This window comes from Westerdykella ornata (genome assembly GCF_010094085.1).
Source record: "Westerdykella ornata strain CBS 379.55 unplaced genomic scaffold EI97scaffold_16, whole genome shotgun sequence".
NCBI lineage: Eukaryota > Fungi > Ascomycota > Dothideomycetes > Pleosporales > Sporormiaceae > Westerdykella > Westerdykella ornata.
This window is the reverse complement of record NW_022986866.1, coordinates 139,692-167,086: the sequence shown is the minus strand read 5'-3', so window position 1 is coordinate 167,086 and position 27,395 is coordinate 139,692. Positions and strand designations below refer to the sequence as shown.

The window sequence follows — 27,395 nt, the reverse complement described above, 5'->3', positions numbered from 1 at the left end:
AGCATTGAGATCTCGCTGGCCCAGAACGGTGTGGGTCTTTCCGACTGCCATATTGTGAGACGGTGAAGGCGGACGGCAGGCTCGAGCATTGTGCCTAGAACGGTCTCGGTCTTGAGGCCCCTTTAGCAGTCCATATTGATTGTCAGCCACAACAAGTAAGCAGGAAGAGAGGGACGTCCTTGAAGAGGGTCGTGACTTTGCGCCGAGCGGGAGAGGAAGAAGGTACCCAATGCTTTGAGCTTTGTTGCGTAGAGCTATCCAGTAGCACTTCCACTCACGGGGACGGTATTGGCACGGATTCCCAGGAGTATCTCTGGGTGTACACGTCCATGGAAGTCTGGCCCAGGGGAAAACCCGAGTCCTAGTGGGATGCATGCCCCATCAATGCCACCACGTGCTGGTCGGAGGGGGAGTTCTCGAACCAAGCGACCACCACGGGGCCCCAATTGTGCGTTGCGGCGTTACTGTGTAAAACAACTGCATCTTTCGGTACGGGAAAGCTTCTAGAAGCATTGGAGCACACTAGCATGTGGACATTTTGCCCAATAAGCGTGGGCGCGCGAAGTGTGAAGGCAAGAACCGCTCGAGGGGAGCTAGGAACAATACTAAGGGGAACAATACTATGGTCCCACAGTCTCATGGCCACCCGACCAGCTCAACCTTAAATCTATTGCACAACACCAAAAGAAAGTCTTTATTCTGCGCCACCAACCAACCCTTGACGACTTCGACGATACTTCCTTCAATTCTCAAAGAATCGCGGGCGATTCCAAAAGCATAAATAGAGGCATACTTCTCACCTCAACTCTTCTTCTCCATCCCAGAACATCCGATCATTTGCAAACAACCACTCATTACCAACCCAACCAACCAACCAACCATCAAAATGTCCGGTGGAAGCTACCAGTGCACCGTCATGAAGTCCGGCGGTTCTTACCAGTGCTCGGTCATGAAGTCCGGAGGCAGCTATCAGTGCTCCGTCATGAAGTCCGGTGGATCTTACCAATGCTCCGTCATGAAGTCCGGCGGCAGCTACCAGTGCTCCGTCATGCGCTTGTAGATTAGCCGCTCCCCGCGAGCGCATAGTCTGCTGAGAGCGTCATGATCAGTGCTATCTGGAGCTGAACTACGGGGCCGGCTTCAGACAGTATCCTCAGCACAGACGAACACCACCTGGCCCCAAAACGTTTCGAAATCCGTCCAATCTACACTTCGATTCTCACACCTCGACGACTTCGACAACTTGTTCTGGGCGGCAGTCTTCTCAAGACTACTCTCGAGACTGCATTTGCCATGGACGAGCCTACGATCCGCACCGTTTCGATCCAACTTTGCGACGCGTCTGGACACGGCTCACGCTCGGCTTGTCCCTCTTGGTGCGCCTTCCCCCGACCTTTTCTCACCACCGGTTACGGCATATCATTTTGGGAATGGGCGGGGAGTGGGACGGCCGGGCTGTTTTCGGATATACATATCACTTTTCTCCCCATTCCGCTGAATCCCCTCGGTTTGGCTTCGCGGGATTCTGGCGGCGGTTCTTGCTGGATGACGGGAATTAGTTTCTTGATTGTTTCGGCGCTGCCGTTGGGATAGGGAATGGAAAGTTTTATCTTTACGACTGCTGCGCCTTGCTTGTGATGTGCAGTGACTCTGAAAGTGAGCTTCTATCTGCGTTGGTAGCTTGTTCGTCACCCTTGAGTGCTCCAACTATTTTCCGCCCTTGCTCCAACAATTTCTGAAGCCATGCTGCGTAGCCTCATAGTTCTGATTTCCTCGTCGGTGTTCGTTTGCTAGTACTGTGGTCTACTCTTTTTTTGTTCGCTTAGGCGTTCCGTTAAGCATTGTTCATCTCGCCGTTACTATTGTTCTCCCCACAACAACGGACATAGCAAACGACAAAACAAAATGTCCATGTAGGCACGAGGGCAGACACGCCGTCTCCAGACACAGCTTATTTAGACTTGTTATCGTAGAGAGACTACCGGTATTCGCCGAACTTTATTGATCGTTAATACGTGGCCTATAACCATGCTCTCCACGGCAATCATCAATTCTTCCTGTCTGAAGGACTCGGAGATCTTGTCGCGTATTGCAGTTCTCTCAGTGCTTTTCGGCGCGCCAACTCGAGAATGAAGGCGGCGTTTGCGAGTAGCGACTGGCAAGGATGGACGCAAAGTCGGTAGACATGCTGGATTGGAGAAACAGCATCCCCATCCCAGGTGCACAGCCCGGGAAGAAGAAGACAGCACCACTAAGAAAATCCTTACGATCGATGGCTGGGAAGCTTACTCTGCATTGCATCGTCCATGCGGCCCTACCGACGTTTCCGCTCTCAAATCTGAGCCTCATCACTTTGAGGCATCCAACAGGAGGATGGCTCCTTGATATTCCTCAGCATTCCTACATGATCCTTACGGCATCCTCATCTCCAAAGCCGGCCAAACACTTGGGATCATTTCGAATAATCGCAGAAGGCAACTACATCGCACGCCTCGAGGATGACCGCCCCGGCTATCTGACATGCGCCCCAGTGCCCGACTTGCGAAACTCGATCGGATCGCCGCCTCGCAGACGACGTGCATCCACGCCCATCTACGGAGTACTAAACATACCAGCAAACATGTTTGGTCTGCACTTTGCCGTGCATGTGGCTGAGTCGTAAGCGTAGATGAGGCAATCTATCCGTCCGTGGACCCCATGCAGCCCTACGGAAGCATCTACCTATGTATGCATCTACTGTGTACACAGTACAGTACCTATGGCCCCCAACCATCTTATATTACTCACTCACATCCTGAAATACTGGCGCGTAACCCTCATCCATGGGTTGGATTGCCGTCGTCATGGGAAAGGATATCATGTACCAACAACTCCGCAGATACCAGCCATACGTCGCAGAATGTGCGGAACTGGAGGCGGCGTGTACGGCGGCGTACGGCGGCATACCTATAATGCAAACCATGTTAAGAGGCACGACTTCAACCTCATGATGTTGTTCTTCTCCTCCCTCCTAGGCCTGCAATCACACGGGAGGCTGAGCACCTGCACCGCCGCACAGGCACCGTCGCTGATGTGAGCCTCAACAAACGATCGAAGTTGGCGAGGCAGCGCAGATGTACCTATTTATGTGGTAGACTAGTTGCGATCTGACGAGAGCTAGCTACCGTGTACACATCATATTCTTGTTTTGGAGCCGCACTGTGCCTGTTCCTAAAGTTCCTGGGCGTGTGCCCCGTCAGCTGTGTTTCTCTTATATCAGTACCAGTTTCCTGTCCTCTCCTCGTCACCTTTTTGTACTCTATCTTGTCTTTTGAAGTTTGGTCGGTCACTTTTCCTTCTCTGTGATACTGTCGACCTGCTTTCCTTCAGTTTCTTTTACAGCACGCTTCCCGAGAGGAGAGGTGGACACGTCAAATCTCTTTACATACTCCTTACTGCTCAGTCACGCTTCCCTCTCGCCAAAATGAAAGCCCTCCTAGCACCCACCCTCCTCATCCTTTCCGCCTCCGCCGCCCTGGCCACGGACAACCCAGACCCTCAGAACGATGACAGCAACGGCGTGGTCAGCATCCAGATCGTCGAGCCAACATCCACCCCGACGCCAGAGCCCTTCAATCAATCCCCACCTCCACCGAACAACTACGATGAGCAACCACCTCCGAACAATGACGTTCCTCAGCCTTCTCCGTCGCCTGGTGATGAGGGCGAGAATCCCCCACCCGAGCCAACCACGACCTGCAGCAGCGGTAACGCAGACTCGACTCCTCCCCCAACAGAAGGCGAACTTCCCCCTGCATGCTCGGAGCAACCCTCCGACTGCAATTGCACAGAAACCCCTCCGGAACCCACCCCAACAGAAGGCGAAGGGACCGACAACCCTTTACCATCTCCTGACCCGTCCAACGGCAACAACCCATCCGAATGCACGCCTTCAACCACAACCCTCACCATCACCCTGACCGCAGCCTCATCCTCCACTACCGACGGCACGGCGCTCTGGCCCTTGACCAACGCGACGGACCCGTATCCAGGACCCACCGTGTATCCAACCGACGGCACAACGCTGGTATCGCAGAACCCGCCGCCCGTGGTGAATGCTACGGATGGCATTGTTCTGCCGCCGACGCCCACGCCGCCGGTGCCCACGCCGCCGAGTTCTGGGAGGCCCGACGACCCCCTGTTTGACGGCGCGGCGGGGAAGATGGGCGCAAGCAAAGTCGGAGTCTTTGCCGCTGTTGTTGTTGGGTTGTTGGGATTCGCATGGGGGCTGTAAATGAGCTGTCGCAAGAGTTTGCTACGGCAATTGTATTATAATAATCGGTTTAGAACTGGAGTTAGGACGGTAACGGGTGGTGTTTTATTTGATAGAAGACAGCTAAGAAACAATAGATGTGGCTTACTACCAGTGTTACCTTACTTTGGACGCCTGTTTGAAAAGAGCGAGTGAGCCGTTCATCGATCTAACTCCCTTTAACAGACCGAGTGAACATTTGCCCGGTCCAATAGCGTTGCAAAAGACAGAGTAGCTTGTTCTCTGCTTTAAAAGAACGCTCACAATACCGTGAACCTGTTTGTCTCTGCTAGAGTAGTTGCTTGAAACCCTAGGGTTCCCGCTCGTATAAGGAGGCGAGCTCATCGCGACAAAGCGAATGAATGCATCCAGATCCAACTACATTCGCATTTGAACCAAGGGAAGAAGTTAGCAATGAAACATGCACTGCTGTGTGCAGCCTAGTAGTCCTTGCCGAACTTGTTGTACTTCTCATGGAGTTCCTGTCACATGTTAATATCAGCGTTCGACAGTGCTACGGCACAGTCTCTTCCGACGGAATATACCTTTGGCAGCGTGACATTGGGAATGACGACCTCGTTCAAGGCTGAGGGAGCATCCCTCCTTCCCTCTTCAAGATGCCCGTGCGGAGCATACTTATACGGGCCTTTCGTGGTCGGGTCATTCCAGGGCTCGCTTCCGGGGATCTTTGCGACAGGGCGCTCGTCGGAGGTGTGCGTGGGCGAGCGAGCCATGAGGACGTGAGTGCATGCTTTCGAGTATGTCTCTCTCAGAAATCGAGGTGGAGCAGCTTACAAAAGTGCCATCCGGCCAGACTGAAGATTCCGGTCATGACAGCAAACAGCACCTAACCGTCATGTATTAGCAGCCACAAAGCTTTTCTGAAGCTCTCGCAGAACCATTCGGACATACATAGAGCTCTGGATCGCGCCTGGCTGCGTCTTTGAGCGCTTGCTTGTCGGCCTGTATGTCGTCGGGTGCTGCGGATCCTGCTGCAAATCGGCGAGGGGCTGTGATCACGCAAACACGAGGAGCAGGTCGAAAAGCATTGCGGACGACGGTACGTTTAACAATCGACGACATTGTGTCTCCAATTGGGTTGAAGAAGGTGTGTGTTTTGTGGGTGAGAGGGAGGTTCACCAGGGTTGGATAGCATAGTGACGTCGATCAACGAGAGCTACCCCCGGTCGATGATCCGTTGCGCCAAGCCGCTCTCGACTGCTTCCGGGAACCTAGCCATACGGGGCTTAGCGGGCATCATCACCTGCAGGTCCCCAGTTCGCATCCCGGCATTTGTCAAACCCCTTTTAACGACGACACTTATCAAGCACCCAGGCGTACCGTGCCGCCTTCACCTCCGTCGCGTTGGCGCGCATGCCCTCCCATCATCTGCTCGACGCTTAGTTACAGAGTTCATTTCTCGCCGCTCCTTCCGTTCTCTTCGTTGCTTTGATAATCTCCCCAAGGGGGCTATCAACTTACTTTTTCCCCACGCGTCACTTCACACGACCCCTCGCCCACCATTCGTGCCGTTTCGAAACCACCATTCGCATTAACAATCTCGGGACCAATGTCATGCATCGGGGCCTAATGAAACTCTCGCCACATAAACTTCAACATCTCGCTCTTTCACAATGACAGTGTCAGACGAACCTTCCCCGCCCCAGTCCGCTGCCGACAACGGCCACAGCAACACAGCAGGAGCCCAGCAGGCAAATCCACAGCGTCGAATCTCATCTGGAAGCCGCGTTGCAGGTATCACCGGGCCTGTGGGAGAACCGGGGCTTCCACCTTCACGGCCCTTGTCCATCGCCACTACACAATCAGGAAACCAACGACGGTGGTCGCAGGCGCAATCCTCACCGCGCAGGGGAGGAAACATGCAGAGCGTGGTAGGAGCATCTAGTGTTTCCGGCAGTATGGGGGGACACAGCCGGCCGACGACATCTGCAAGTAGGACACATGTCCCCCTTGCTGCAGCCGGCTTCTTTCGTCCCATGAGCTCCCAACGCCTGCAACAACAGCGGAATCAGCGACCCACTTCGCTACTTGGACACAGCCAGCTATATGCGGACGCAACCAACGATTTTGGAAGCAATCCATACCGGCAGAGTGTTGGGTCAAACAGCACCACAAGGGGCGTGCTCCCAGTCGGACTCCACCACGACCCGGACCATCCACCACCCTCACGTGGTACAGATGTGACGGATCGTGACCTTCCGGATAGAACAACTGCAAACACAACTCCTACCGGGGCCGAGACGGTGCGCAGCAGGGGAGAGAGTATCACTCCTCTCCAGAGACCCCGCCCACAACACCTAGACCTGTCTCAGACACACAACGATTCCGCAAGACTCCCGACGCCCGGGAAATCTCCCCGCTCTTTCAAATCCAGCTTCAAATTGCCCAGTCGCGAAGGCCGAAGTTCACGCAGGAACTCGCAAATGCGGCACTTGGAAGGTCATGAAAAGCTCGAGTCGGCGGAATCGACACCTCGGATAGCACGAAAGGAGGCCGTCAAAGATGCTGTTAAGAAGGAGTTGGGGAAGAACTACGAATATTTTACCGGAAACACTGTCTTCTGCTGGGGTGGAAGACTCCAAAACACCCGAGAGCGGCCTGTGAATATCGCCACTGCGCTCTTCATACTGCTCCCTGCAGGACTTTTCTTTGGTTTCTCGTACAGTTTCCTCTCTCTTGGAAAAGTCGAGTAATGAGCTAACGATTAGTAGAGCACCATGGCTATGGCTTCATGTCTCACCAGCGATACCCATACTCTTCGCATATCTCCTTTTAGTCTGTATTTCTTCATTTTTGCATGCTTCCACTACGGATCCGGGAGTGAGTTCCATGTTTATACACGCACATATGATAGAACTGACAAATGTTAGATTCTTCCTCGAAATCTACATCCCTTCCCACCCCCTAATCCTAATGAGGACCCTCTTAGCATAGGTCCTCCAACTGCGGACTGGATTTCGGTCGTATCAGCCGCGAAACCCAGTGTGTGTATGGAGGTACCTACCAAATATTGCAAGAGCTGCAATATCTGGCGGCCTCCTCGAGCCCACCATTGCCGCAACTGCGACAACTGCGTCGAGACGCAGGATCATCATTGTGTCTGGCTCAACAACTGTGTTGGGCGCCGCAACTACCGTTACTTTTTCGTCTTCGTATCGACTGCGACGATGCTTGCTCTGTTCTTGCTGGGAGCCAGCCTGGCCCACCTGCTTGTTTGGAGGCGGCAAAATAATGCGACCTTTGGAGACGCGATCAACAAGTGGCGTGTTCCGTTCGCCATGGTCATCTATGGTTTCCTCGCGTTCCCGTATGTGTTGAGCTTGGCTGGCTACCATCTTTTCTTGATGGCTCGCGGCGAAACGACGCGAGAATATCTCAATTCGCACAAATTTCTCAAGAAAGACAGGCACAGACCTTTTACGCAGGGCTCTTTCTGGAAGAATTGGCTTGTTGTCTTATTGAGACCTCGGGGCCCCACGTATCTGCATTTCAAGAAGCAGTACGAAGAAGGCGACCAGAGGTTCGGAGAACGCAGAGGAAAGCGGACTGCGCCTCTTACGAAGGAACAACCAGGTGGTGGCATGGAGATGCAAGATGTCCACCCTGCTCCAGCATTTTCTGTATCTAGACCTGTGCACCGCGAGACCCCTCCTACAATGAGCTAGATATCATTCTGTAAACCAAGAATATTTACTTTAATACTTGATATACTCATCTTAACTGGGTAAAGACGGCGTCAACGATGACAATATTTGTGCCAAACCTTTCTTGTTGCTAATCTGGCGAAGTGAAGGTAGGGAGGTCAACCGAGTGAGTGGGGGAAGCAGTTTCAGGATACGCCAATGCTACCGGTCAGGCTACCTTCTAAAAAGTGCTGCAAATATTGCCAGGCAGCTGGGCAAGGGTTGATAGCGGTCTGTCTCGATAAAGCCAACTGTCAGATAACTGCTTTTGTGGCTAAGGGCTATGTGAAAGTAGACTGGTCTTGTGTGGAGCAACTACGGCAATACTGCATATGCGCAGCGGTAAGCGGAGCAAACAAATCCCTTTGAAGCTCTGGACCGTCCCTTTCATATGGACCCATTGTCAAATTCGCGCAAACCGTAACTGGGATAACGGAATGCGAGGGGGTGCGTTACCGGGTGGAGAGGCCATCTATAGCCTATTTAATTGGCTAACAGCTGACTTATCTAAGCAGAGAGTTGTAAACACAGGACCTCAGGTCATCCGTGAACTCTCCCTCACCACGGCAGATTCAGAAGGCGAATTCCAACCCTCAACCTTATCGGCCGTCAATTCACGGTGCCGAGGGTCTCTTCGTCTGGGCGGATTAGGTCCGTCTAAAATCCAAGCCGTCGGTCGCCTCTCGCCTCTACATCTTCGAAGTGTCACCGCCCGCAATCCCTTTTGTACAGCGGTCGTAGGACCGCTTCGCGTTTAGCGACACCCCTTTCACACCTGCTTCTTTCACCACTCACCACAGCGGCCCATCTCTGCCTATCATGGCCGATCGGAACGCGTCTCCTACCTCAACCTCATCTGCCGACTCTTGCACAACCGTCGAAACGGCGCCGCAGCCACCTTCCCGCTCATCATCCGCCGCGTCGCCCGAGATGTCAACCCCTCCCACTAGCCTCGGAGACGAGGCAAGCGTTCTCTCGGATCCAGCGAAGGCGGACTTGAATACAGAAATGAATGCTGCCGGTCCCGTGTCTCCAGCGCTTCACGACGCGGCCGCGGCACAACAACCCACTCCTGATGCGTCTACGGGGAGCAGGCGCCCGGCAAGGAGTTCCCGCGCATCCGTCACCACATACAATGTCCAGATCCTCGCCGGCACCGCCATCCATACCCCTACAAAGTATTTGGAAAAGCATCACAAAAATGTGCTGCACGGATCGCTTGAAGATTTACGGAAGACCAACCCGGCGCCGTCGCCCAAGCGGAGACGGTCCATGAAAGCCAAAGTCATCAATCTTGACGATATCGATGACCCGGCAGAGGCTCAGCTCGCTATCGAGGCGGCCCAAGCTGCTCAGCGTCGGAACACATCTCGGCTGGACCTCCGCAAGGAAGCTTTCCGGAACTTAACTGCTGCTGGCGATGCTGTTGGCGCCAGAGGCGCCGGAATACTATCTACTGTTAGAAACACAGTGCAAAATGCGCTGAGGGGTGCCTCGGCGCTTTCGCGCTCCCAGAACGATCAGTCCGATGATGCCACGGATCAAGAGGAGAAGCAGTTCTTGAAACCTAAAACAAAGAATTGGGAACATCAAGGTCTCTACATTGGCCAGGAGCGGACTTTTGATGCCAGGCGCAAAGAGTCTCAGAACCGACTTCGCGGGAGGGTTGTAAAATCCAAGGAAAGCAAGATTCTCCCTCTGCCCATGTTTGCTGGCGAGCGCATGTTGAGCGGCGATTATCAGCGGGATTTCAAGCTGCCATATGACGTCTACAATCCGCTTCCGAAGAAGGTCAAAGTGGACGGGTGGACGAAGCTCTCGAGGAGTGAGTTCAATTGTCATTCTTTGTTCATCTGTTCAAATAAGGCTAACGTACGTCAAGATCGATTTATTGGAGATTCCGCTGCTCTTTGGAAGCGGGAGAAGCAGGACTCTTCTTCGTGTACCTGCTCTCCCGAGGAGGGATGCGGAGAGGCTTGCCATAATCGCATCATGGCATATGAATGCGACGAGACTAACTGTAAACTCACGCCTGAACAGTGTGGCAATCGGCCCTTTGCACAACTGAAAAAGCGTGCCAAGGGCAACAAATATGACTATGGCGTCGAGGTCATGGAGACTCCTGACAAGGGATATGGTGTGCGGGCCATGAGGACTTTCGAACCTCACCAGATCATCGTCGAGTATGCAGGCGAGATTATCACCATGGAGGAGTGTGAGAGGCGGATGAAACAAGTCTATAAGAAGGACAAGGTAAATGAGCGGAGGAAGTGGATAGTCGAGATACATGCTGACCGTGTGTAGTGCTATTATTTGATGAGTTTCGACAACAAGATGATCATAGATGCCACTCGCGGCACCATCGCCCGCTTTGTCAACCATTCTTGCGAACCCAACTGTGAGATGATCAAGTGGACCGTGGGCGGCGAGCCTCGAATGGCTTTGTTTGCAGGTTCCCGAGGCATCATGACTGGAGAGGAACTGACATATGACTACAATTTCGAGTAAGCTTTTTGCATTCGGAACTTGTGAGTCGAGTACTGACATCGAATACAGCCCTTTCTCACTGAGGAACGTTCAAAAGTGCTGCTGCGGTACTGAGAGGTGCCGTGGAGTTCTTGGTCCTAAGCCTAAGCACCAGGCCCAACCATCCCTTGCCTCCACTTTCCTCACCGGTACCAAACGCAAGTTACAAGAGATGTTTGGTTCTGGTTCCGGTTCCAGTAGCACGCAATCCTCACCAAAGAAGCGTAGGCTCAACGGCATGAATCATGCCGCGCTAACCAAGAAGGAGAATGCTTTAGCCCAGAATGTCGCAGCGCAGGAGAAGGCTAAGAAGGAAGCTGCCGAGCAGGCAGCACAGAAGGCCTCCCGCGAGAATCGAGCATTGCGTCGTTCTTCTTCAATGACGCTTACCACACATCGCTCGAAGACGGTGCATACGACGTCGAGGCGCTCCCTTCCTTCACTGTTGTCGAAGCGCCAGGGTGCTCTCGCTGCAACGCAGCGGACTCCAAAGGCTTTAACTCGTCAGCTTCAACACAAAGCCAGCGTCGGGAGTCTGGGCAAGCGCGTACTCACAGGGAAAGTCGCCAAATTGTCTGGTTCCAGAAGCTCGGTCCTGAAGCGCAATGTAGCCGCTAGGAAAGACAAAGGCGCAGCAGAATCGATGATGCCGCCGAGGAGCCCAACGCCCGAGGATGATGTGGTTATGATGGACGAGGAACAAGAAGACGAGACCATCAATATCACGCCTGCGAGTCTGCGAAGCGCAAAGAGAAAGACACTTCCGCAGACGAGCTTACCGTTTGGTTCTGCCAAGCAGACTGCCAGGCGGACTTCTAAGCAGAGCGCTACGCCGGCATCGAGGGCTGCAAATACTGACCCATTCGAGGTCCCCGACTCCGACGACGAGGGTGCTGTAGTAGAGGAGGCCGAGGGCAGTGAACATCCCACTCCCAGGACTAAGCGTAGAGACACCATGGGCACTAGTACTACCGCCACGCCGTCTTCAGCCAAGGCTAAGAAGACCCCGACAAGGAAGATCGCGGTCGGTCATGCGCCCAGGGGAAGGAAGTCGATTGATGCGACGCATGTCTGGGAGAAGAAGACTGGGAATGTGAGGGATAAGAAGACGGGGCGGTTTTCGAAGACGACCATTTAAGGGTTGCGCGGTTGTAATCGGAGATCCGTGGGCTTCACTAACCCGGAGACTGGTAACACGGGGTGGTGGATGGGATGCGGGTACGCTGGAACTGTGACGGGTATGCCTATATTTGTGGTGGTCATGGAATGATGGAGGGAGTCAGGCGTGTTTCTCTTGAGGTGTCTGTATGGCTTTTTTCTTCTCTTCCTTGACCTGGGCCATTCATCTTTCGGTTGGCCCTTTCGAGTATGCTACCCCTTTTTCAGGACAGAGTTATGTGGGATGGATGGATGAGATGAGGGAAAAGTGAAGATGGCGGTCGGGGCCACTGGATGGGCTAGGTGCCGGTGTATGGCGTGTCATCGTCGGGTCAGGGTCAGGTTTCTTCCGTAATACGGGGTATGGTTCTATTAACCTTTTTCTGCTTGTTCTTCGTGAAAGCTTATGTTCCATTATGATAGGTAGCGGAAGCGGGGAAGTAGGTCGTTGACTTCGACAGCGCGTGTAATATATTCCTGGGTTGGATTCTTAATTGGATGGCTATCTGAGACCGGATTTCTGCTGAGATGGTGTGGTGTGCCCTGGGGATGTGGTATGTGGAATTATATGCTCGAATGCTGTTTCATCTTCATCTTCATGCTCAACTGGAGATGGACGGGACTGGCGTATCGCGTTGAGCGGTTCGTCCAGTGTAATCGGCATTCAAGATCAGCAGAGGGATTTCCATGACGGATTGAGCACTGGAGATGTGGAAAATAATATGGCAAATGCCTCGTGCGTAGAGTGAGAAGGTGCTCACGGTGCAATGCATCTTCCACGCTTCTCCACGTCTATGTGATAAGGGATACCGTATGGGTTGACAATTTTTCGGGATGCCTGTTGCATTTTCAAATATGCAGTGATCATAAGTCTACCGCCGTGATGTGATCCTTAATAATTTTTACCATGGATTCGAAAGAGCAATAAAGAGCACATGGGGATAGCCTCACAGCAGAACATATATAAGGACGCATGAAGGAATCGCTAAATCATATATAGATGATGAAAGTTATCTAACCGCTCCACACAGCGGGACCGGGAGGAATATACTGCGTTACGCCGCCATAGACGTTGATCTTGATTCCAGGGTCGGTGGCCTTGTACGCGCCAGGGAACGACACCAACGGGCCCGGGTTTCCGTTGCCACCGTTGGTGACGCGGATCTGGGCGCAGGAGAGGTAGAACTGTGCGCCGTTGGTCTGGCTGGCCTGGTGCAGGGCGATGTGCTCGACTCGGAGGAGGTAGTCTCCCGAAGGGGTGCTGCGGGGAATGGTGACGGAGACGGTACCCTTGTCTATGAGGATGATGATTAGTATGAGCTTGCACTTCCGCAAGTAGGAGCACACATACTCAGACTCGACCACTTCAACTGGTTGCCCTGGATCGTAGGCTTCTCTTCATAAAGCTTGAACCACACATTGCCGCTGCCATCCCACGTGCTGATGTCCTGCCCGCTAGGTGCCTTTGCCATGTAGAACAACAGGGGTCCTTCGTGGAATATGTTCGGGCTCACTTTGAAGCCGACAGTGGAGCCTGCAGAGACGGTTTGCGTCTGCACGCCGCGGACTCCGTTGGTGTAGCATCGGATCTGCTGGGAGGTTACGTCGGTGACGGGCCCGTTGGACTGGTAGTTAAGCGTCTGCCGGACATATTGCCAGTCGGAGGTTCCTGTAAGGGCGGGGAAGGTGTCTGTTGTTGCATTAGGCGTGTCGACATCACGAAGAGGAGGAAGACGGACAGTGTGCAGACACGGACCCCACGGCCAGGGAGAGACCGAGTGCGCTGGTGAACTTCATATTGATTCGTTGAGCCCGAAGTGATCCACTGAACTTGACAACATCCAAAAGCGATCTCCATTGTTTATATACGGCCTTTGGGCCAGACTGTGCGCATTGCAAAACTGAGTCGTGAAATTCTGGGGTGCCTTGGGGGCAATCTATACATATTAGGCGGCTTATTGAACTGGCATGCTACCTTACCCAAGATGGTAATTGGAGATTGAAGCCGGTGTCTAAATCCTGAAACTACCGGCTCGCGTGAGCACGCGGGGCCCCGCGATTCGGCATCGACGGGACAAAAGTTTGGTTTCTATTTCCTTGGGCTTCAAGCGGTATCTGGTGGCGGCAATGCGGGCGCAATACGAAGCCTATCGTACACGCGGGATGACGACATGTCTAGGCTCAGATATCTCTCGATGGGCGGGATGGGCGGGAGCGAAATCGTCGCCGACCCAGGGGTCGCCGGTCCAAGCCAAAAGCTTTCTCTATCAGTGCCACCAAGGCCTATGGAATTGTCCACTGGAGGGATATTGTTGCGAGGAGGGATCTCTGTGTGTCCTCCTGAACCATGAGATGGCAAACGGGTACTGAGAGCAACACGTGCCCAAGTCGATCCTTAGGCGGCCCTGGTGCTGGACAATATCATTTTTGACTTTGTCGTGGACATCGATCCTCAGCATACCCTCCTGCTCGTTCCGTGGTCCCGGAGTAGACAGAGAATCGCACGAAGTCTATATCGGGCACAGGCGCAGAGCTTGGCCGGAATTCGACCCTTCTGTCCCGGTGGAGGCTACGCCAGCGCTTCGCTGCTATCCGGAAACCATGCAAGCAGGGGCTTGCCAGGAGCCGTTGCTGTTCAATTGTTCGGGAGACTCACGAACCGGGTCCTCGTGTCCCCGATCACTTGCTCATCTCCGTTTCTAGATCTCTGATTTCAGCGCCTAGGCCTTGCACATCGTCCTGGCCCATTATTTGCGCGCTTGTCTCCAAGTCATGGATGACGCTTTCTAGTCCCCGAACTAGAGTTTCGATCTCGGCGCGTTGCGATGTCACAGTGGAAACGAGCTCGGCATTTGCTTTCTGTGTCGCATCGAGCTGCGTCTTCATAGCGGCCGATTGTTGCTCAAGAAAAGGCATGAGATGTGCGAGATGTATTTCGGATGGAGACAACGTATGAGGTCTATTGTTCGGTTTGTCAGCCTTCATGCAAATAGATCCATCGGGCACAACTCACGCCCTGGGAACTTCAATTGGGCCACCATTTGCATCTTCTTCCGCCTTTTTCTTTCTCCGCTTCGCATCTTCTATGCATTGATCCAGCCCATTGAGGGACTTCACCACATCGCGCTTCTTTAGAATCTCCTCAAAGTTCGCTCGCCAGGCGCGGTCAAGCTGGTCAATGATTTGGGTTCTGATGCTCTCAAGCGCGTCGGGATTGTACTCTGCAATAGTCGGAAAACACGAGGCGAAGTTGTTGGGCGAACACTTGTCCAGGGTAGATTTCACAGCGCCGTCGAAGACCTTCAACAAGCCCGCCGCGCGGGGTCCGGGAGTTTCTGCAATAGGTGGTGCGGGCGTCGGCGAAGGGGAACGCAGTTCTGGATTTGTGGCCGACGGCATTGCGGACCTCAGTAAAGTTGGGCAGACGCGTAGCAGAAGAATGCGTCCGTGGTGGTTTGTTTACGATCTTGCCAAGGCCACACGTGATCCATTCACCCCTCCCGAGGTCCACATCGGTTCCACCTCTTCCCGTACTAAACATCTCTTTTCCTCCGCTCTCGATATCTGATATTAGATTGTTCATAATAAATAACAGGCATGCACTCGGTGCAGAGAGTGCCGCCGCTACGTATCATGAGGACGAGGTTCTCCAACTGTGTTTAAAAGAACCTGTCTGTTTACTTCGTCAAATTCGCTGGGTTTGCCATGGAAAGCTCGTGAAATCATGTATTTGGTCCTATTTGTGTTTTCTTTTCTCTCTGGCAAAGTTTCGATTTCCTTCTCCTCACATGTTCGTGGTCATGGAGACAATCCTACTTTCCCACTCATCCGGGCCTCCCCCTTTCAACATCTGTCCTGAAACATTCTTGAACCTCTTGAAGTGTTGGAGTTATCTAGCAGCTTCCATCTCATGTACAATCAATGGAGCAAGCACGTGTGTAGCAAGCACTTATTCACTATAAGTACTTGCTCATTTCCATCTCATCTGGACTCATGACCTAGGTCCAACATGAAGTCATGATTGCACAGGATGGCTCTTTACGACGTTTTCAAATTTTTCCGCGTCCTTGGCATCCGCAATGGTCATGGCCGACTTATACCCGGTCGTATCCCGCGACCGATATTAATTCGTTCCATACTTCCATACTATAGCCCCTTTGAGGATCATCTGGTTTTACTATTCTACCAGAAATACGGAGTATCCTACACATACTCCGCCACTCCAATTAACGCTCTCCGGGCATGCGGCTCTCAGTGGCCCCACCAGTGACCTCGAAAGTCCGTTCAAAAGGATGACGACCCTGAATAATCGGATTACAATTCCACTCCCTTTTTCGAAACGTAGTAGGACACGATGTTGGCCAAGGCTTCCCTCGTTAGCGCAGCGTTCGCCATGATTGTTGCGCTGGCAGGAGGAGGCAATGGACTTGCCGTCGAGCGCCAGGACGATTTGCACTGGGTGACAACATGGACGAGCATGCCTCAGCTCGTTGAACAGAATAACATGCCGCCATCGCCATTTGTACGGACTGCACTATATAACTAATCTGCCGCCTACTAATTCGTGGTTCAGAGCTCCGGTTCCGCCATGCGAGATGCTACTCTCAGACAAACCTTTCACGTGTCCGTGGGCGCGCCGAAGATCAAAATCGCCATCTCCAACACCTTTGGCGGTTCCGACCTTCCCATCACTGCTGGCTCAGTTGGGCTTCCAACTGGGGCCGTCGCGGGAGTCAGCGGCATTCAAGCGTCACCTCTGGCGGCTATCACGGTGGGCGGGAAGACTAGCTTCACAGTCCCCAAGGGGCAAGTTGTTGTGAGCGACGAGATTGATTTCGAAATGAAGCCTCAGAGTATGATCAGTGTAAGCTTGTATAGCCAGCAGGGGCAGAGCGGGAGCAGCATTACAGGACATCCTGGAAGTAGGACGACTAGCTGGTTTGTGTCTGGGAACAAGGTCAATGCGACAAGTTTTAGCGGCACGCAGTCCGTACATTGGTATTTCGTCAGTGCTGTTCACGCACTGGTTCCCAAGGATACTCGCTCTCTCATCATTTTGGGTGACAGCATCACCGACGGTCGAGGCAGCGACGATAATAAAAACAACCGGTATGTCTCATCCCTCGCATGACTACCTTAAGAGCTCTCCACTCACATTTTGGCTGCATACAGCTGGCCCGATCTTGTCCTTGCTCGCCTCCAATCCTCAAACCACACCAACATCGCCGTCTGCAACCAAGCCGCGGGGGGCAACCGTGTCCTCAAGGAGGGTCTGGGTCCATCACTTATCTCCCGCTACCAGAGGGATGCTATCAACCAACCGGGTGTCAAATACGTTATGATATTCGAAGGCGTCAACGACATCGGTAACGATGCCACCTCGACTCAGGCACAGACAGCCGTTGGCGACGCCCTCATCCGCGCCTTCACGCAAATCACCTCCGACGCAAAGAAAGCTGGCTTGATCACCATTGGTGCAACGATTACGCCTTTTGGTGCTCCAAGCCCCGCACAGCAGGGCTATAGCGACAGGAACCGCGAGGCGACGAGGCAGCGTGTGAACAAGTGGATCCTGGAGAGTAAGAGCTTTGAACATGTTGTCGACTTTTCGAAGATGATTGAAAGTAAGTCGACACCTGGGCAGATTGACAGCAAGTTCCATGGCGGAGACTATCTGCATCCGAATGCTGCCGGATATAAGACGATGGCGGACGGGTTTCCGCTGGAGATTTTCAAGTCCTGAAGGATGGCGTAGCAGTCAAGAGTAAGAGGCACATAGAGCCTGTAACAGAAATATTGTACACCGTACAAGTTAAGTAAGTCCAATATGGCCTCACAGGATGCAACAGAAAAAGAACTTGCATTCATCGCGCCTTCACCTCTCTAGTAGTGGCTCTGGCAACCGCAATGTGCTTGAAGACCTCCCATCGAATCGTTTCGGACGTCTAATTCATGGCCGTGATGGCATTTCTCCCAATTGTCATCCCGGAATCCTCATGATTCAGGGGCAAGCTCCCACGGTGAGGGGTAAAGAGTGGGGTGCAATTCCGAACAAGGGTGAGCCCCACCACTCTGTTCTTCCCAAGTGGACTCAAAATAATTCATATGTAGATGAAAAGCTGTGGTAAACTCGTACGGATTGACACGTACGTAGTATTCACGTAACAACTTCGATGTATCCATTTGCACTGATGTGTCAGACTTCAGGGGCACATAGCCGGGTCAAGTCCCATCTTCGTCTAAACGCCAAAGTCACACCCGTGTGTTAGCCCAATCCGTTGATGCACGGGCAAATGTCCTGTTTGATGCCAGCCCTATCTAGGCAGTAGACGTGCTTTTTGAGAAGAGATAGGCTCTCAGATCCTCAGCCAGGCGTCACTGTTGCTCTCCGCACGACGTACATAGGTAGCGGCCTTCAAGGATGACTCGGATCAGCTACTGCTTCCTGGAAGCGAGGCACAAGCGTCTAGGCCGGCAATGGTAACAGTTTCGGTCTAATTGACGTGGCGCCGCAGCTTCTGATAAAATCTGGACTCTTGGGCCAACATAGTTGTCATTCTACAATCCCAGATTCTAACTACCACACGAAAACACCACCACAAGTACGAAAATGGGTGATAACACTCCCACTGACGAGCCCTACTGGCTCGGACGTGCCTCAGAGGAAATTCAACGTCTCGTGAAACAGCACTTCATCTGGACCAAGTATTTGCCCTTCCCCATCCCTATTAAAAAAACCATCTAACAAAACCCCAGAAGCATCGGCTACCTGATCCACCCCATCATCTCTGCCCGCTTGCCCCCAAACGCCCGAATTGCAGACATAGGCACTGGGACTGGCATCTGGATGACCGAGGCCGCCAAAGTCTCCCCCTCAACTTACCAGTTCGACGGCTACGACATCTCCTCCGATGCTTTTCTTCCCCAAGAGTCCCTTCCCTCCAACGTGACTCTCCAAATCGGCGACTTCAAGAAGCCCTTCCCCCCAGAGCTTCACGGCAAGTACGACATGATCGCCATCCGCCTCATCATCATCTCCATGGGCGGCGACGTCTGGCGCCAAACGCTACAGAATGTCCTCACGTTGCTGAAACCGGGCGGCGCTATCCAGTGGATCGAGGGGAATTTCTTCGTCTCTCGCGGGTTCAGGGGTGCCGGCCCTATGTCTTCTCCGGGCCATCATCTCACGCGCATCCAGCGACAGCTGAATTCTACACTGAACCAACGTTTCGGATTCGACTTCCCCGATTTTGAGGAACTGTATGAGGGGCAAGGGCTGCAGGAAGTGGAAGTTGAGGTGTTGAGCACGGATAGATTGGTTGAGCAGCGGAGGGAGTTTACGGAGATTGGGATTGGGGCTGTGATGGGAGGATTGGGGAATTTGGCCAAGGCGGGTGGGGACGGGTATTGGACTGTGGAGGAGGTAGAGGAGTATAAGAGAAAGGCGATTGGGGATATGGAGAGTGGTGCCTATCTGAGGTGGGATATCTATGTTTCGGTGGGCTTTAAGGGGAAAGGTGGTGAGAATTGAGAGAGGACTTAGATTCTGGCAAAAGGCCTATCGGGCCCAAGCTGTCGCATTCTTAAGAGTAAGACATTAGGAACGGTCTCCGTAACATCCATAGAGCATTGTCTGAATGTAGACTCGTGAATCGATTTCTATGTATGGAAATGCTAACTACTTCCATTGGAACTCATGAGAACATAGTCATAAGGGAGGCTGACTGTTATGATAGGAAATCTTCAAAATCAATGTCAGGTAAGGAAGACAGCGAGCTCTCCTCTCCTTGCAGCTCTTTGCGGAGACATCACAGCGGAGGACGCTAGCTCTGCCTATCGGACATGTAGATTGTTAAGCACTCCTCCAAATCTGTGCAAAACCTGGTCCTTGGTCAGTATTGAGTTAGTCACTTCTAGACCCAGTTTCTGGGGCTCAAGTATCTGCAACACATCAGCCCATCTTGGATCGATCTTCCCGCCTGCTGGAGCTCCGCAGATTCCTATCGAGCTTTTCCCTCCATAATGCGTGAATGTTCGGATCGTGAGGATCGACTGGCAATCTTCATAATTCAGGAGTAGAGATGCATAGATCTCCCAAATGTATCTCCAAAGTTTGTGTTCGGCCCTTTGTGTTTTGTGCGGTTGACTCGTTCGGCTTATTAGTCCTCACATGAGTCACAAACGAAAAACTACTATGAGCACTCAATCTACCGCTCGCTGCCTGTTGAATCATACTTTAATGACATCGCTGTTTATGTGTGCGCTGAGTTGAAGCATGACACGCTGTGGGGCCGTAAGAGATGGCCAACGACTGTCGGTAGAAGGCCCAAATGGTGCCTTTCTGTGCATACGATCGAATCTCATACCCGTGTGAGGGGATTGGGATTTCTGCGCCAATATGGTACTCTAGGACAAGCTGGCAAGCTCGGGTAGTATGGGTTGTAGGGGCCCGATCGTGATCTCATCTGGGATGCGGAGGTTAGGCTCGTCTCGGAGCGCTTTTCGAGCCGGGTACGGCCTCGAGGGTTTCGAAAGAAGATGACGTGCGGGAGAGCGAGGACTGTAGCGAGTCAGCAGATGCGGATTTGACCTGTGATACCTGGATGGCAGCTCGTGGGGCTCTCCCTGCTCGGAATTTTGGCGGGCTGCTCACGGGATGCGCCTGCTGTTCGAGCGTTTTGCGGAGATTGCAATTCGGCCTCGCAGTGTCCCATGTCGTCCTTGTAGATCTCGGAAAGTAGGTACCCCCATAATCTTCGTGTGCGGGCCTCAAGTGCTGTGTGCCGTGCACTGCGAGATGGGTGAGTTGCAGGTGGTATGGTGTTGGGGGAGCCGCAAAAAATAGCAAGCCGCCCGGCCAGGTCATCAAAGAGATGAAATACGGTCATACGCCCACACCACGCAACGTACCCCTTCCATGGATCTCAGGGCTTGAAGAGGAGACTGAGACCCATGTTTGCTAACTCGTGGAAATTCTAAGATGCGTTCTAATAAAATACGTTACTCTGCAGATAAAATATATCTCAGTGGTCTTAATGTATAAATACCTAAAATACTTTTAATAATATTTAGACAGAACACATTCTCGAATTGGTCCGCGGCACCCTCACAAGGCGTAGGGACCCCGCGGGCGCCAAAAGAAGGCAAAAGAAACAAAAAGGAGTTCACGGGGCTCGAACCCGCTACTCTCCCACCCTCCGGTGAGGGATTTCCCTGTACACAGTTAGCCAACGTCCTTACAACTATACCGGAGCCACCCGGGCCTCCCCGCACACTGGATGACGCCAGTGTGGGATCACTGGCGATAGTTTTCCAACAATAAACTGTTTATATAGGCCAAAAAAGTCTTTTGGCGGAACATGAGCAGCTACCGGCGGGTAGTAGTCCAGGCCACGGCCCATGTTGGCTGCCCCAATCACCGTCCTCAAGGCATCATACACCCGTTTTCACAGTAAGGTTCCCACCTCCTACTGCACGTGCAGGCAGCATGCTGCTTCTGATGGATTTCCTTTCGTCTTACAATCACTCCTGCTCTCGAGACGCACACTCGCATTTCAGCGTATGATCAGCTGCCTTTGCATCCCTTTCCCAGGAGTCGATCCTCTCACGGCACAGCCTCTCCCCGGCATTAGAACGTGATTTGCAGTCTGAAGAAGCGTGGCCATAGCGCCCTCCTCATGAGCATCGCGGTGTGTCGTCCTCCGCTTGGCGGCCGCCCTGATTTTGTTGTTGTTCAGATTTGTTCCTCCTCTCTCACTTTCCCTCTCCCCACCACCCCACCATCAACACCACCACAACCTTCTCTGCGCTTTCTTTTGGCGATGAGGAGCATCTTCTTGTATGTTTGGATCACCTCATTGTGTTTTTTCCGCCTTGCAGCAGCTGCAGCGGCGTGCGGTGAGGTGGGGGAGGGTGGCTCACGCACACCATCGAGAGCTTGCTCCAGCAACCAACAACACCAGATTGACACGGCACGCACGCCAACAGCAGGTAATCCATCCCAGACGACGAGCTTGCTCTCCATGGGGAGCTGGCAACTCTGGCATCTCCGGTCGCTGTAGAATAACCTCTGCTGAGGCTCCCGACCGCCAGCCACCCCACCAACGCGACAGCGGCGAAAGTAAGCTTCGCTACGCCCACACTCTACCAGCTCAGAGTTGCGCTCGATTGTCATCCAGTAACTCAAGGGTCACTCATGGCTTCGAAGCAGCTAAGACTTCAAGGCTTCTTGGTCTGACTCGTGAACGTGAAGACGCGCCGCCACATTGCGTGGTCTTTCAGAGTAAGGGCTTGAGTCGGCGACGAGTACTTGATGACTGTTCTCTGACCGGGCAAGTATTTCCGCTTGGTTTCGTCCCGCCAGCTAATATGTCCGCATATGTGTCCATGTCTTGAGACCTTCACAGCCTCTCGGCAAGGTTGACTTCGGTCCTCGGTCGCGACGAAGGGCACCTCCAACTGAACCGGCAAGGCTTCCTGAATGCCTGGTCTGGGAACTGAGAGGCCCAGAGCAAACATTGGACAACACACCCCGAGATTTGGGTTGCGCAGCATGAGTGTTACCAGCTTGGTTGTGGACGACAATGACATACTGATATGATCGTTTCCGGCAAAGGGGCGAGCTATGGCGACACTCTCCAGAGTGTTGAGAGTAATTTGGAATTCTTCGTTCATGAACAAGGCAAGCCCTTCCTCTGCAATATCTCTTACTGACGTTTGAACTAGGTTTCCATCGGGTGAGCGGTCGGTGGGATATCATATCGCTTCTCAACAATCAAGTAATGAACCATAGGACCTTCTCCCAATGATAGCTCTTACTGACGCAGTGTTCCAGGGAACCTCGGTGGATAAATCGGCGGACGCCCGCTCAATCTCTGTTCTTCAGCCACGTAAACCCACTCCTCGGGAGAACTCCGCTCACCAAATTCCAGTTATACTTTCCGTGCGAGGGTGGGAGGGTGGACTTTACCATTCTCTTCAATCAGATAAGCTCCTTCCCTCGCCATGACTCCGCTAACTAGTATCCAGGTAGCCTTCAGCGGGTGGGTGGGTGGCCAAGTCGCGTCTTCTTTTGAACCAGGTAAGCCTCCTCCGCTATAACGACTCATGCTGATCAACACCTAGGTATTCTTCAGCGGGCGGGTGGGCGGTATCATTTCTCTCCTACAATCAGGTAAACCCCTTCCGCCACGAGAACTCTGCTGACCAGTGGCTAGGTATCATTCAGCGGGTGGGTGGGTGGCCGAAGGATATTGCTCTTTTGTTGAACAAGGTGATCTCCTTCCCTCGCAGGGACATATGCTGACTGGAGTTCTAGGTATTTTGAAACTGGGAGGGTGGGCGGCCAACGGATATTCCGCTCTCTTAGAACAGGTATTCTCCCTGCATTGAAAGGACCTCGCTGACCAGTATTCCAGGGATTTCATCTCGTGGGAGGGAGGGTGGCCGACGTTATCGCTCTCTTTTAAACAGGTAAACCTCTTCCGCCACAAGAATGTCACTGACCAATGTTCCAGGTATTTCTTGTTGTGGGAGGGAGGGTGGCCAAAGAACATATCCGTCGCTTTTGGATCAGGTATTCACCTTTCGCTGCACGAACCTAAGCTAACAGCCGTTGTAGGTATATACTTCAGTGGTTGGGTGGGTGGCCGAAGAACATAACCGCTCGAATTTTATACCAGGTAATCCCATTTCCTCGCATGGGCTCTTGCTGACAGCTGTCGTAGGTCGATGATCAGTGGGAGGGTGGGTGGTCCACTTGCAACCGCTCGAATTATATATCAGGTAATCCCCTTCCGTAGCGATGGCCCATGGTGACAAGTTTCTTAGGTATGCTTCAGCGGGTGGGTGGGTGGGTGGGCGAACCGACGTCCTTTTGAACAAGGTAATCCCTTCCCTCGTCTTAACTCATACTGACTGCTGATGCAGGTCCATAGTGGGTGGGTGGGTGGCCAATGTCTTCTCCACAGACGCTTTCCTTCGAACCAGGTAACTCCCTCCCCCATCCCAATTCATACTGACCTGTAATGTAGGCATACAGTGGGTGGGTGGGTGGCCAAAGTCGTGCAGCCGCTCTCTTCTCAACCAGGTAATCCCCTTCCGCATTCGAACTCATACTGACTGATGAAGTAGGTCTGCAATGGGAGGGCGGGTGGGCACATTATCTTGAGTTCCTCATTGCGAACTACTGGTAAGTACTCCGAGCGGGTAATGAAACTCTCGCTGACCGTAGCGTAGAAAACCTCATCGGAGGAATGGGGATCGATCCGTGTCGTCCCTTAATCCAGGTAACCCCGTCCCCCGATGGGGACTGATACTGACTGGTGTACTAGGTAAACCCTAGTGGTTGGGAGGGTGGTTAATGTGTTGGAGATTCCCGACGCAATATCCGGTATGTGCCCTGAATCCACCATATATGCTGATACTGATCGTTGCATAGTCCGAGAACCAGGTAAGTGCTCCGGCAACCTTTGATTCCGGTGTTCTAGCAACACCGGGGAACGCTAACTTGAGCTATCCATGGAGAGCTTGATTCCGGTTCGCTTCATCATGAAGTGAGGACTGGCCTATATCTTGCGTCTCCTTGACAGCACCTGAAGAAACAGAGAAATGAACGCTTACACTAGCTGCAATCCTGTTCAGTGGATTACTGGTCTTGAAGCGTTCGACACGTGGGTGCTACTGGCTTCATCTTCATCGGTGCTGTTATATTCAAGTCTCCCAAACTTCGTGTCTGAGCTTCTCATAGTTCCGTGGCATCGAATAGGGAGAGTCTTCCTCGTGTGGAGACATCTTGAAGAGTAAACAGCTAGGACCGCCACCTCTTTCCAAACCGGCATGCCTGAACCTGTGGCTGCTTGGCTGAAAAGTGCGCGGACATTTTGTGGGTTAGGCGATATCTTTTTTGGGGGGCTCAACAAATCCTCTTCTGACATCTCCACGCGGTGCCCCCTGGACGTCTGCCGGAGACGACTAACGCAGAGAGGTATGATCTCACTTTGGCGACACGACAAAAACCCTCCGCCTCCCGAGATCATCCGAGTAAGATACTGTCCGCTGCTGCTGTCAGTAGGTGTCCGGCACCCATATTCCCGAACCCAGCAGCTGTCGGAGCCAGCAACCACCCATTCGGAAGCTTGTCCTGGGACCCCGTAGGCGTGGGGCGCAGCGCGGTTGAACTCGTGGATGACGTCTGGAAATTTGAACTACGATCTGGATGGTGGCTAGTGGCACGGAAGCTCGAGTAAGTAGCCAGGTTCCCATATTCGGATAAGCACTGACATCAGTAGAGGAGTTCCACGGGTTTCGATCGAGTCAGATTCGAACTCGTCCAACCATCGATCGACCAAACACGGTACAAACGGAAGGTCACGACGCGAGGGCTGGCTTGGTTTGGACTACAAGAGGAAGTATCCCGGATATGTTCATCCATGCCCCGGCATACGGATTTTAGTATTCGACGTGGTATAGGCAATCGACACTGTAGCAGGACAAAGCTCCATCTCTTGCATTTGCTCATACACGTGAAGTGTTATGTGCATGGATTCCGGGCCGGTATACAGCCGTCCTCGAACATTGTTGACATGTGTGAACGGTGCCATCCGGAGAGGTTTGTGTCTTCTCATACCGAAGCGGGACTCCCGAAAGTACTTGTGTGCATGCTCGTAGACTATGATGGTTTGTTGCGTGCGGCATTTCCTCGTGTTCTGGAATATCTCGGGGTGGGGAAGCGGAATTTCATCGGCGGATTTGAGCCCATATCATCGGAAAAGGCTACTTTTGGTGGGAAACATATGCGTATCCCTTCCAGGACATGCGGGGTGGCCGTGGAGTTGCTGGGGGTAATGGTGTTTAAGAGGTGAGGTTGGAATTTTGGTGTTGAAGCCTGAGTGGGGCTGACGCTTGGCTGGGAACGGTGTCAGAATTTTAGCCGCGCTGGGACCACCTGAATTCCACGTCGTTCAAATGAGAGATCCTTCCCCCATTGCTTGTTTCATCAAAATTCATCGATTCTTTCGGTCTGCGGATAGTTCATAGCCTTGCTGCACCGGTTATCATCAGGAAGGCGCACAGTGTGCCACTATCGTAGAAGTGATCTTCCTGCCATCATTCAGGCGCTTTTCATCTGAGAGCCATCGCGAGCCAATGCTTTCGACCACAAGCCTTGAGCAGAAGAGTTGGAGCTTTTGCTGCACGAGTCTGCGTCTCCAAACATTAGTCAAGTGTTTCAGTGTAAGGAAAGCATGTTCAGACTGATCTTCTCCGCAATACTTGCAGAGAGCCCTGTGCCTCTGCCAAAGCTGGATCATTGATATCTTAAAAGTTGTCCAAATGGATTATGTGATCCTATTTCATGCGGTATGCTGGGCAGGATCATTGGCTCTGCTGGCCTAAGACAGTGCCATAGTTTAATAATGGTCAGAGCACTCCCCGCGATTCTCTCCATCTGTTCGTGTTTCTGATTGAAGAGCACAGGGCTTGAATGTCACAGAGCCGAATGCACGAGAATAGTGCAAACTGTAGACTTCTGAAAATGAATAGAGGACACGCTCAGTTCCCATGGGCGTCAAAGGACACCTGGTAAACAGACTGGACTGCAGACGCAGGAGAGATCACCAGAGCAGGAGTGCCATGCTTAGCTCCCGTCCCTGATTCATTTGCGGCATCGAATCATTATGGCAAGGTGAGAAGGACCTTCCTCTCCCTCAAGCATTCCTTTGCTTTTGGCGGCGGCCTGCAGTACACTTCCTAGGAGGCTGGCGGATTCTGTATGCTTCACGACCTGCGGCTCTTGGCCGAATGGCACCGACTTCATAGTCGGTTGTTTGTTCAAAGCCTGCAGAATTATGCTTGAATCTTCCTGCCGACAGAAAGGCCAGAAAAGAACATTTGCCACTGAACGTGATACAGTAGCTCATGGCATGGCGATGATTATACTTTGAGTGGCTGCTCGGTCTTGGGGCTTGGTTGTCTCAGTTCTCGATCTCCACCCTTGCCTTCTGCGCCCTCTGCTTTCTGACGCCAGGTTATCGACGCTGCTCACTGCTTCCGCCGCACCAGATGGATGCCTTTTGAGAGCTTAAGGATACGGCGATCACTACACATTCCGCGGTATTTGTACGATGGTATGGATGCTTTTCAGGATGTGCACGCAGGGGGGTTATCTTCGTGAGCTGGTCCGCCGCTTCACCTTGGCTTGTGCGGAACCTCTTTCTTCTCCAGCGACACCATCTCCACGATCAACCAGTTGACGTCGGAGATTGCTCCCAAACGACCGGCTTTAATCCACGAGAGCTTGCTATCATGGGCCTTCTGAGTCTTTCAACCGCTGGCCACAGCATACTTTGGCGATCGCCTGGCGATCCAGACAGGTGCGAGCCCGCGGCTTCTCCTCGCACCGACGCGCTCCTCCCCATCCAGCACGGTTGCCGACAACCTTCGAAGTGCCTTCTGAAGCAAAGGAAGGGACTTGGAACAGGCTCGAATACGGTTCAGCAGTGCTTCCCGATGCAGTACTGCGAGAGCCACCCAAGCTTGTTGCTGGCTGGATTGCGCCTTCGCATCCTCATCACCTCCCTCACGCAGAACAGCAACATCACGATCGAAACGCCCGGCTACCATAGTATACAGCTTGACATCTTGAGCTTCAGCGTCACGTCTCTTCTGCTCTCGATGCCCGCGCCTGCAGCGACGCGGGAGACGCCGGACGCAACACA

The 27,395-nt window shown here is 52.8% G+C and overlaps 12 protein-coding genes across 12 annotated transcripts; 8 read left to right on the top strand and 4 right to left on the bottom strand.

The window, feature by feature from the left end:
• Positions 1–1,901: 1,901 nt before the first annotated feature.
• On the top strand, positions 1,902–2,742 carry EI97DRAFT_84843 (uncharacterized protein). Its single transcript, XM_033803150.1, has one exon. It carries the CDS (start codon positions 2,165–2,167, stop codon positions 2,660–2,662), a length of 498 nt encoding a protein of 165 aa, XP_033652552.1. The 5' UTR covers positions 1,902–2,164; the 3' UTR covers positions 2,663–2,742.
• A 721-nt stretch (positions 2,743–3,463) lies between these two features.
• Positions 3,464–4,273, top strand: EI97DRAFT_443582 (uncharacterized protein; the record flags this gene model as incomplete). Its single annotated transcript, XM_033799842.1, has 1 exon — positions 3,464–4,273. The coding sequence occupies one exon, from the start codon at positions 3,464–3,466 to the stop codon at positions 4,271–4,273; it is 810 nt and encodes a 269-aa protein (XP_033652551.1).
• A 229-nt stretch (positions 4,274–4,502) lies between these two features.
• On the bottom strand, positions 4,503–5,442 carry EI97DRAFT_84833 (uncharacterized protein). The gene is made up of 4 exons (XM_033803149.1): positions 5,204–5,442; positions 5,087–5,138; positions 4,837–5,021; positions 4,503–4,773 (listed from the first exon to the last, which is right to left on the bottom strand). Exons 1-4 carry the CDS (start codon positions 5,372–5,374, stop codon positions 4,732–4,734), a joined length of 450 nt encoding a protein of 149 aa, XP_033652550.1. The 5' UTR covers positions 5,375–5,442; the 3' UTR covers positions 4,503–4,731.
• A 160-nt stretch (positions 5,443–5,602) lies between these two features.
• Positions 5,603–8,012, top strand: EI97DRAFT_400992 (palmitoyltransferase erf2). Its single transcript, XM_033796449.1, has 3 exons — positions 5,603–6,971; positions 7,024–7,132; positions 7,183–8,012. The coding sequence occupies exons 1-3, from the start codon at positions 5,926–5,928 to the stop codon at positions 7,975–7,977; spliced, it is 1,950 nt and encodes a 649-aa protein (XP_033652549.1). The 5' UTR covers positions 5,603–5,925; the 3' UTR covers positions 7,978–8,012.
• A 611-nt stretch (positions 8,013–8,623) lies between these two features.
• Positions 8,624–11,787, top strand: EI97DRAFT_84793 (uncharacterized protein). The gene is made up of 4 exons (XM_033803148.1): positions 8,624–9,820; positions 9,878–10,248; positions 10,300–10,499; positions 10,552–11,787. The coding sequence occupies exons 1-4, from the start codon at positions 8,815–8,817 to the stop codon at positions 11,657–11,659; spliced, it is 2,685 nt and encodes an 894-aa protein (XP_033652548.1). The 5' UTR covers positions 8,624–8,814; the 3' UTR covers positions 11,660–11,787.
• A 906-nt stretch (positions 11,788–12,693) lies between these two features.
• On the bottom strand, positions 12,694–13,476 carry EI97DRAFT_459645 (fungal cellulose binding domain-containing protein; the record flags this gene model as incomplete). Its single annotated transcript, XM_033801022.1, has 3 exons — positions 12,694–12,974; positions 13,031–13,369; positions 13,419–13,476. 3 exons carry the CDS (start codon positions 13,474–13,476, stop codon positions 12,694–12,696), a joined length of 678 nt encoding a protein of 225 aa, XP_033652547.1.
• A 727-nt stretch (positions 13,477–14,203) lies between these two features.
• Positions 14,204–15,101, bottom strand: EI97DRAFT_84748 (Nnf1-domain-containing protein). Its single transcript, XM_033803147.1, has 2 exons — positions 14,693–15,101; positions 14,204–14,638 (listed from the first exon to the last, which is right to left on the bottom strand). Exons 1-2 carry the CDS (start codon positions 15,076–15,078, stop codon positions 14,359–14,361), a joined length of 666 nt encoding a protein of 221 aa, XP_033652546.1. The 5' UTR covers positions 15,079–15,101; the 3' UTR covers positions 14,204–14,358.
• A 947-nt stretch (positions 15,102–16,048) lies between these two features.
• EI97DRAFT_400981 (lipolytic enzyme) lies at positions 16,049–17,605 on the top strand. Its single transcript, XM_033796448.1, has 3 exons — positions 16,049–16,201; positions 16,253–16,788; positions 16,852–17,605. The coding sequence occupies exons 1-3, from the start codon at positions 16,073–16,075 to the stop codon at positions 17,420–17,422; spliced, it is 1,236 nt and encodes a 411-aa protein (XP_033652545.1). The 5' UTR covers positions 16,049–16,072; the 3' UTR covers positions 17,423–17,605.
• A 684-nt stretch (positions 17,606–18,289) lies between these two features.
• Positions 18,290–19,116, top strand: EI97DRAFT_451226 (S-adenosyl-L-methionine-dependent methyltransferase; the record flags this gene model as incomplete). The annotated part of the gene is made up of 3 exons (XM_033800329.1): positions 18,290–18,384; positions 18,436–18,976; positions 19,012–19,116. 3 exons carry the CDS (start codon positions 18,290–18,292, stop codon positions 19,114–19,116), a joined length of 741 nt encoding a protein of 246 aa, XP_033652544.1.
• Positions 19,117–20,035: 919 nt separating this feature from the next.
• Positions 20,036–20,841, bottom strand: EI97DRAFT_84420 (uncharacterized protein). Its single transcript, XM_033803144.1, has 2 exons — positions 20,727–20,841; positions 20,036–20,666 (listed from the first exon to the last, which is right to left on the bottom strand). Exon 2 carries the CDS (start codon positions 20,543–20,545, stop codon positions 20,159–20,161), a length of 387 nt encoding a protein of 128 aa, XP_033652543.1. The 5' UTR covers positions 20,546–20,666; positions 20,727–20,841; the 3' UTR covers positions 20,036–20,158.
• A 578-nt stretch (positions 20,842–21,419) lies between these two features.
• On the top strand, positions 21,420–22,486 carry EI97DRAFT_84169 (uncharacterized protein). The gene has a single exon (XM_033803139.1). It carries the CDS (start codon positions 21,520–21,522, stop codon positions 22,072–22,074), a length of 555 nt encoding a protein of 184 aa, XP_033652542.1. The 5' UTR covers positions 21,420–21,519; the 3' UTR covers positions 22,075–22,486.
• A 197-nt stretch (positions 22,487–22,683) lies between these two features.
• EI97DRAFT_443574 (uncharacterized protein) lies at positions 22,684–25,541 on the top strand (the record flags this gene model as incomplete). Its single annotated transcript, XM_033799841.1, has 16 exons — positions 22,684–22,759; positions 22,804–22,852; positions 22,896–22,913; positions 22,997–23,052; positions 23,196–23,254; positions 23,300–23,319; positions 23,406–23,463; positions 23,608–23,667; positions 23,712–23,726; positions 23,812–23,869; positions 23,917–23,966; positions 24,119–24,130; positions 24,322–24,350; positions 24,752–24,922; positions 25,209–25,288; positions 25,348–25,541. 16 exons carry the CDS (start codon positions 22,684–22,686, stop codon positions 25,539–25,541), a joined length of 1,005 nt encoding a protein of 334 aa, XP_033652541.1.
• Between the last annotated feature and the right edge of the window lie 1,854 nt (positions 25,542–27,395).

What these genes read in the sequence shown, in the direction of transcription:
- EI97DRAFT_84748 (XM_033803147.1), bottom strand. Translation starts at nt 15,078, where the DNA reads ATGCCGTCGGCCACAAATCCAGAACTGCGTTCCCCTTCGCCGACGCCC. An exon ending in CCAATTGAAGTTCCCAGGGC is followed by an intron (nt 14,639 to 14,692) that starts GTGAGTTGTGCC and finishes ACCGAACAATAG; the next exon opens with ACCTCATACGTTGTCTCCAT.
- EI97DRAFT_84169 (XM_033803139.1), top strand. Translation starts at nt 21,520, where the DNA reads ATGTTTGGATCACCTCATTGTGTTTTTTCCGCCTTGCAGCAGCTGCAG.
- EI97DRAFT_84833 (XM_033803149.1), bottom strand. Translation starts at nt 5,374, where the DNA reads ATGTCGTCGATTGTTAAACGTACCGTCGTCCGCAATGCTTTTCGACCT. An exon ending in TCTGGCCGGATGGCACTTTT is followed by an intron (nt 5,022 to 5,086) that starts GTAAGCTGCTCC and finishes ACGTCCTCATGG; the next exon opens with CTCGCTCGCCCACGCACACC. An exon ending in CCAATGTCACGCTGCCAAAG is followed by an intron (nt 4,774 to 4,836) that starts GTATATTCCGTC and finishes AACATGTGACAG; the next exon opens with GAACTCCATGAGAAGTACAA.
- EI97DRAFT_84420 (XM_033803144.1), bottom strand. Translation starts at nt 20,545, where the DNA reads ATGACCTGGCCGGGCGGCTTGCTATTTTTTGCGGCTCCCCCAACACCA.
- EI97DRAFT_84793 (XM_033803148.1), top strand. Translation starts at nt 8,815, where the DNA reads ATGGCCGATCGGAACGCGTCTCCTACCTCAACCTCATCTGCCGACTCT. An exon ending in GTGGACGAAGCTCTCGAGGA is followed by an intron (nt 9,821 to 9,877) that starts GTGAGTTCAATT and finishes ACGTACGTCAAG; the next exon opens with ATCGATTTATTGGAGATTCC. An exon ending in ACATATGACTACAATTTCGA is followed by an intron (nt 10,500 to 10,551) that starts GTAAGCTTTTTG and finishes CATCGAATACAG; the next exon opens with CCCTTTCTCACTGAGGAACG.
- EI97DRAFT_400992 (XM_033796449.1), top strand. Translation starts at nt 5,926, where the DNA reads ATGACAGTGTCAGACGAACCTTCCCCGCCCCAGTCCGCTGCCGACAAC. An exon ending in GGACTTTTCTTTGGTTTCTC is followed by an intron (nt 6,972 to 7,023) that starts GTACAGTTTCCT and finishes AACGATTAGTAG; the next exon opens with AGCACCATGGCTATGGCTTC. An exon ending in CTTCCACTACGGATCCGGGA is followed by an intron (nt 7,133 to 7,182) that starts GTGAGTTCCATG and finishes GACAAATGTTAG; the next exon opens with ATTCTTCCTCGAAATCTACA.
- EI97DRAFT_400981 (XM_033796448.1), top strand. Translation starts at nt 16,073, where the DNA reads ATGATTGTTGCGCTGGCAGGAGGAGGCAATGGACTTGCCGTCGAGCGC. An exon ending in ACATGCCGCCATCGCCATTT is followed by an intron (nt 16,202 to 16,252) that starts GTACGGACTGCA and finishes TTCGTGGTTCAG; the next exon opens with AGCTCCGGTTCCGCCATGCG. An exon ending in GACGATAATAAAAACAACCG is followed by an intron (nt 16,789 to 16,851) that starts GTATGTCTCATC and finishes GGCTGCATACAG; the next exon opens with CTGGCCCGATCTTGTCCTTG.
- EI97DRAFT_84843 (XM_033803150.1), top strand. Translation starts at nt 2,165, where the DNA reads ATGGACGCAAAGTCGGTAGACATGCTGGATTGGAGAAACAGCATCCCC.